The 7,014-nt window shown below is 40.3% G+C and overlaps 1 protein-coding gene across 1 annotated transcript; it reads left to right on the forward strand.

Moving 5' to 3' along the window:
* Window positions 1–26: 26 nt before the first annotated feature.
* On the forward strand, window positions 27–3,752 carry chtf8 (CTF8, chromosome transmission fidelity factor 8 homolog (S. cerevisiae)). Its single transcript, XM_061773247.1, has 3 exons — window positions 27–147; window positions 321–444; window positions 2,821–3,752. Exons 1-3 carry the CDS (start codon window positions 128–130, stop codon window positions 3,076–3,078), a joined length of 402 nt encoding a protein of 133 aa, XP_061629231.1. The 5' UTR covers window positions 27–127; the 3' UTR covers window positions 3,079–3,752.
* The last annotated feature ends 3,262 nt before the right edge of the window (window positions 3,753–7,014 follow it).

Consider the following 7,014-nt stretch of genomic DNA (forward strand, 5'->3'; position numbering starts at 1 on the left):
GAAATGAACAAGAAGACAGCCATTATCAAACGGAAGTGCGTCATAGTTCCGAGAGGGGGCGGGGGGACGTATTCAGCTGGCGGCAAACGTGATTGTCAACTATATACTTTTATACTGTAGTTCGACAATGGTTCAAATAGTCATACGGTAAGAGGCGAACGAACTGATTTTCTATATTTGATCAAGTTTTTACCAAATGTATTCGGGGCTTTTAAAAAGACACAAGCGTCTGTATAGTATTTCGTAGAATCATGCCTACAACGGTTCCTTACGATATTGGAGGCGCCAGTAATGTGCCACTGGTTAATGTTTGTTGCCAGAGGAAGTGTGGATGGCAGCAGTCCTCCAGAGTGGCTGCTGATCGAGCTGCAGGGAGAGATGATATCCAGACACAACTCTGGTCTGGCAGGAAATGTGATGGGAGACCTCCTCTACACTAAAGAGGTGAACGTTAAATAATGGACGATTGTTTCTCTATTATGCTTTCTTGCTGCCACTGAGTGACACTCAAAAATCAAAACACAGTGCTATGGGTGACACTAATATATAGGTGTCAATTAATCGACAAAAAAAAATCGATCATCAAATGAATCGACAACGTTTTTGGTAATTGATTAATTGTTTAGTTCAGGGCCATTGTTTAACTTAAAAAGTATCCAAATCCTCTGATTGCAGCCTCTCAACAATGCATATTTGCTGATTTCTGTCGTCTCTAGTGTTTAATTAAAATAAGACCTTTGCAAACTTGTGCTTTTACTTTGAAACACATTGATCAACTTTCTCCTATCTTCTGATAAATCAGTAAATATATCATAATTTATTTATGGAAAACATAAGAGTTGATTTAATCTATTAAGAAAATGATCTTTATTTGCACCCGTAGCATAAATAACTGGTAATTGACAGGTAATTGAACCTGACACAGCCTCATATGGTTGCCCATCCTATTAGTATTAGTCAGTACCAAAGACGTACTTCTCAACTTCAAAAAGGTTGGCGAATACAACATAACTCCCTGTCCTGTAATATTGCTTAATTGTTGTGGTTTTGTTTGTTTGTTTAATCATGGAACAATGCAAAATAAACAATAATAATAATCTGTTAATAATCAGAAATCAGGGAAAGATTCTTGCAGTAAATACAATTTTGCTCCAGTTATTTGATTAATCAATGGAATAATCAATTAAAAAAAAAAAAGTTCACTCGTGACAGCCCGCCGGGCTCACAGTTTTGAGATTGGGAGTTCAAGTCTTGGCTCCGATGTCCCTGTGTGGAGTTTGACTATTCTCCCAGTGCTTGTGTTGATTTTCACGGAGTACTGTGGCTTCCTTCCAAAACAAACATGTTAGTTTAATTCAAGACTCTAAATTGTCTAAAGGTGTGACTGCGATGTGAGTGGTTGTTTAGCTGGATGTTCCCTGTAATTGGCTATTTTATATTCCTCTATCTCAGGGATGCAAAACTGGCAGACCACTGGCCACATGTGGTGCACCCACACTCTTGAGTGGCCCTTTGATTTATTTTAAAAAATAATAATGTTTTGGGGGTATTATAAACTTGTTTTCTCTACTATACTTGATCAGTTTTAAGTTGTAATAGCACCATTCACCACTAGATGGCATACATCGCTTAGTAATGCTCCTATTTGGAATTCTCCATCAGGAAAATCATCAAGAATCAACAAACAGCAGCAATTTTTCTTCTTCACAAACGTTAACAGTTCGTTTAAAGTGCACGAGGAGTTACTAAAATCTGCGTCCACCAAAAACATGGCCATATTTAAAGCTTTTTATAGTGTGGAAAATGTGCATGTATGGCAAGCGACAGGACACGGGAGACAGGAGGCCCAATAATTTGGGGATTTGGAATGACATGCAGGACAAACATAGTATAACATTAAAATTTTGAGTGAGTTGATTTTTATAAAACAAAAAAAATACACAAAATTAGTTCGTACACTTAATGCTGGTTTGCTGTTCAGCAGTTTTGTGTCATATTTCAATGGTAATTCTTATGCTAGAGAGCCCTTTGTGCAGGGGGAAACAAAAATCACAATATAGATATATATAGATGTTTTTTTTTTTTATTACTTCAAACCCTTTGTTGTTGAAGATTGGATCTTTTATACATGCATTTCAGCATGAAATATACTAAGATACTGTGATGTACTGTACATTGGTTCAGTTTAAAAAAAAACAAGGCATATGCTCATATTTTGACCATATTTGAAAAGGCATTTTTGTCATACATCTGGTTAGGAATGTGCGATCCTATGTGGCCCCCTGGTAGCGCTGCTGAAAAATCTCGGCGCCCGGCATCGTTTAAATTGCCCATCCCTGATCTTGCTTGTTGTTAAACAAACTACTGCACAGCCTCATTCTGGACTGTTTGGTTAAATCTCATCTTCCTTTTTCTCAGTCCATTGTTCTTTATCCTTCCACTACTACTACTACTCGTCACTTTAAACCGCATACACTCCTTGAAGTCTTGGCGCCCTTTGCACAATGGTCATTGCACCGGACTATTGCAATATTAGTCATTCAAACTGCTCCAAGTGCTAGAGGACTCTGCATCTTTTTGCACAATTGTCCAAAAAATAAAAAATAAAATCTACCGGCATTACCAGATAACTAGCAACACTTTACTGCTCAGTGACTGTTTTTTTTGTCAATGTCTTTCTGTCTCCAAAGTGTTCTCTGTCAATTTACTGTCTGTTGTCGTACTTGTGCGGCTCCAACTACCGGAGACAAATTCCTTGTGTGTTTTTGGACATACTTGGCAAATAAAGATGATTCTGATTCTGATTCTGATTTTGACTAGGGGGTTCCTGTGTTAATCATAGGACATCACATACTGTACGGGAAGCAGGTCAAATTGGAGAAACCCTTTGCGGTCCTCACGAAGCATCCCGCCCAATCACAGGACATTGTGGGCAGCAAGCATGATGCCTCCCAGGTTGCCATGGAAACAGAGCAGCATGGATCCATGTCCTACTCTGTGTCTGCACTCATCAAGGGAAAACTTATCTTTAAGACTCGACCCAAACCCATCATTACTAATGTACCCAAGAAAGTATAGTGTGGTGGACTGCATGTTGTTGTGTGTATTGGTAACAATCTGCAGGCAGATATTTATGGGGACATATTATGGAAAATTGACTTTTTAATGTTTGTATACAAATAAATAGGTCTCTGGAATGCCTGCCAACCATCATCGTCAATTAAACAAGCAAGTACATCATAAGTCATCTGCTTATTTGTGAAAATGGGTCATAGCCGTTCTGCACCTCTGTCCCACTGTTACAGAACAGTGGGGCTAATTAGCGTAGCAACCACAGCCATACTGAGTTTTTCAGTCAATGACATGATCCGCTAGGCTGGCCGATGTTCCAGTGTGTCCAGCATTAGCTTCTGATAATAATGTTTGGCTAAGTTGACGATGTAGGGGTGGGCAGTATTTGATGTTCAGTGTTTTGCCATGTGTCCATGTGCCACAAAAAGTGCTATCATCGTCTTGGGCACTTGCTCGTTTTCCACTTTATGCTCTGCTTCCGATAGTAGAAGCCAGCAGCCGAGCGAGGTAGAAGAGGAGACCGCCAAAACACACCAACGTGATCAAGCTCACTGGTTGTCATTCTAAGGAAAGATGATTGTCTCCTTTAATATGAATGTGTAAATGCTGTTGTCACTGTATTGGCATTTAGCATTGTTGTTTGAATATCAAACTGTTTTCTATTAAAGAACTCAACTCAAGCACATAAAAGTGTAACTTTTTTTTCTCTCATGGGAACTTGCCTCATAGTCGTGCTCCAAAATATTGGCACCGGGAGAAGTGGCAGGAAGAAAGATATCCATCCATCCAATTTCTGGACTGCTTCTTCTCATTATCGCCAGTTATTCAAGGGCAGATTTTGACTAACAAGCATTTACACCTTTGGACAGAGTTATTCGGGGCTACACCGAGGCAGATGTACTAGCCACTGGCTACCGTGTTGCCAGAAGATAAGAAATTACTCAAAAACATACATTATGAGACTATAGTTCAGGGATGGGCAACCGGTGACCCACATCCACACTTGGAATGGATCCTCACGTAATTTAAAAAAAAAAAAAATGGGGTGAATTTTGTTGTTGAAAATGATAAACTTGTTTCCTCTACTATACTTGATCTGTTTTAAGTTTAATAGCGCCGTTCATCAGTAAACGCAGACATCGCTTGGTAACACTTTCACTGGGTCTTCTCCATCAGAGAAGACTAGGGAGCAGTTTGAAGGTTCATCAGATTTAAAGGCAAGCCTATGGGCTCATCTCATTTCTTTAATTGCAACTTGCTTTGTCCTCCCTCCTCTGTTTACATGTTAGCGGCTCCCACCAGAAATTCCATCGAGGAGCGAGGAGATTGACAGAGAAGGGAGGTGTGAGGAGGTAGCAATGTTTGGGGGAAATGAGACTATCGTTCTTCGATGACATCATCGAATGGGGACGTCTACTAAAGGTGACATGACGTCATTGACGCGCGTCACGAATTAACCGTCTGCTTGGAAAAACTCACTACAAATGTCCACTTTATGCTTTATATTTGAAGTGGGATTATATTCAAGTCAACTATAATCAACACTGTTACTCGTCACAATTTTGCAGATCTCCACACACCCTCACCTACCCCTCGCACGCAAGCGCGTACTTGGGAGTGACTCGTAAATATGTATAAAGTGCTGATATGTTACTTATGTATTATGTTGAATGCAAAAACAGTGTAGAAACAACAGAACATTTTTTTCTTTATGTATCCGCATGCATTTGACAAATTGACTGCCTAATTACTATTTTAAAAAAACATTAAGAAATAGTTGGTCGGTTAGGCATTTAAGCCATTTTGGTGTCAAATACCGGCCCAAATAGACACTGAGCAAAATACAGTATTTATATTTAACCTAAAATAATCAAGGAAAGACCAAAACAGAAGGTTAATTTAATATTAATCTGAAGTCCCGCTCCGTTCACAATGCAGTTGGTACATGGCCATTTTCATACGTCACCATCGTGGAGATATGAAACTTTCCGTCGAGGATACGTCAGACTTCCCTCGATTTAAGATAGACCGTCGAAGCTCCTCGATGCTGGATCCTCGCACCTCAATGCGCGTTCAAGACAATTGAGACGCTCCTCAATTTGGCGGTGTGAGAATAACTCCCAGATTGCTTACAATGTTTTGAGGGGCGAGGAGTAAGGAACTTTGCAATTAAAAGTCTTGAAATAGTTTACTTAGAGATGCTGCTGGCCATAATTATTTTGAGGCAGTGACAAGTCAAAGCCAAATACAGCCTCTTTTATCTCAGAGAAGAAAGAGGTTTTCTTGCATAATTACGAGGAAGTGCACACTAGCATCTCATATATTTGGTAAGACACCGGTTAACACTTATTTTAGCTTGGCATGCAAGTTAACTGGTTGGAAGGTTACTATATCGCACACAACTCACAGTCAGGGTTTCATGCAAACAAAGCGCAACATAAATGTAAGCCGATAATTGATTGAGACACACGTTCAGCAAACTATGGGAAGCATAAACACACCTGAACGATTAGAATTAGCATAAAATTTAGGTGAATGGCGCTATGCACGCTGGGAACCAAAGTTAATACTAGAAATATACTGAAGCTGCCAAGCTCTCATTAAAAGTACACAAACAACGGCGATTTTCTTTGTTCAAAAGAACCATTCACAGTTTGTTTAAAGTGCATGAGGAGTCCTTCACAATCATGGACATATTGCACTGGGAAAAAATAAAATTAAAATCACAGTATGTGGTTATTTTTAGGGTGCTTCAAACCCTTTGTTATTAAAGAGTGGATGCAAATTCATGTCTTTTATAAATGCATTTGAGCATGTAATATATGAAGATGCTGTGATGTACATTGGGTCAATAAAAATGCAGACATTCACATATGTATTTACTGTTTCTTTGATGAAGGCGACTCCCTTGTTGTGTTTCCTCAGAAGAAGAAAAAAAGCTCTGTTCGTCCCAAAAGACTGAATGGAGCAATTCATTCAGGTGCTGTAGCACTCATGTTCACCTTTTCTCACGTTTCTCACACACCTGCGGTATGGAGTCAAACACACACACACACACACACACAAACACACACACACACATGGAAAACACTTAATGCTGTGTTGTGTGTATTGAGTGTCCCTGCTGTTTTCAATGAAAGGGAGTGTGACGCAGTGATTTTACACTAAGAGGCGTGTCAGAAAGTTCCAGGACTGCAGTCACAAATGATATATATAAAAATTTCAAATTGTTAATGTTCCCCTTCGATATGGGCCAGACAATCAACCAGAATCTCCCCAAAGAGATTGTGTGGGACATGCTTTGCTCAATGGGCAAGAGGCGAGAGTTGTGGCAGGACAATTTCCTCGTGGCTGCTTCACCCTGACAACACACATGGCCACAATGCCCTGAGCATCCGACAGTTCCTGGCAGAGAAGAACATTGCTGTGCTGGAGCAACCTCCCTACTCACCCGAACTGTCCCTGTGTGCTTATAAAGGGGACCTGTTTTGATGATGTAGACGATGTCTAGATAGCTTGGAAAGTATGCTAGGTTCCAGGGGGGTTACTTAGAATGGAGAAAACTTAGCAGTTTGGATTTGGAATCTTTTGTGACACCAGTCCTGGAACTTTTTTGACCCACCTCATATAGTCCGATCATTTACCCAGATATTTTCAATGCCGTTTGTCCTCATTAGGGTTGCCGGTGAGATAGAGCTCATCCCAGCTGACTTTGGGTGAAAGGCAGGGTATACTGTCCGTTGGATAGGTCACCAGCCAATAGCAAGGAACGTAAAGACAACCATTCGCTGATATAACATCACTTCAAATACCTAACCTGCATGTTTTTGGAATGTGGGAGGAAGGCAGAGTACTTTCAGCATATTGTACGTATACTAGTTGTGAAGCCACAGCTGCCCTGGGGCAGTCTGACGGAAGCATGGCTGCCATTCTGCGCTTACA

The sequence above is a fragment of the Phyllopteryx taeniolatus genome, chromosome 5 (genome assembly GCF_024500385.1).
Source record: "Phyllopteryx taeniolatus isolate TA_2022b chromosome 5, UOR_Ptae_1.2, whole genome shotgun sequence".
Classification (NCBI taxonomy): domain Eukaryota; kingdom Metazoa; phylum Chordata; class Actinopteri; order Syngnathiformes; family Syngnathidae; genus Phyllopteryx; species Phyllopteryx taeniolatus.

Coding starts and splice junctions, on each gene's coding strand:
- chtf8 (XM_061773247.1), top strand. CDS start 128: ATGGTTCAAATAGTCATACG. Junction 148..320: donor ATGGTTCAAATAGTCATACG/GTAAGAGGCGAA, acceptor GTTTGTTGCCAG/AGGAAGTGTGGATGGCAGCA. Junction 445..2,820: donor ACCTCCTCTACACTAAAGAG/GTGAACGTTAAA, acceptor GATTTTGACTAG/GGGGTTCCTGTGTTAATCAT.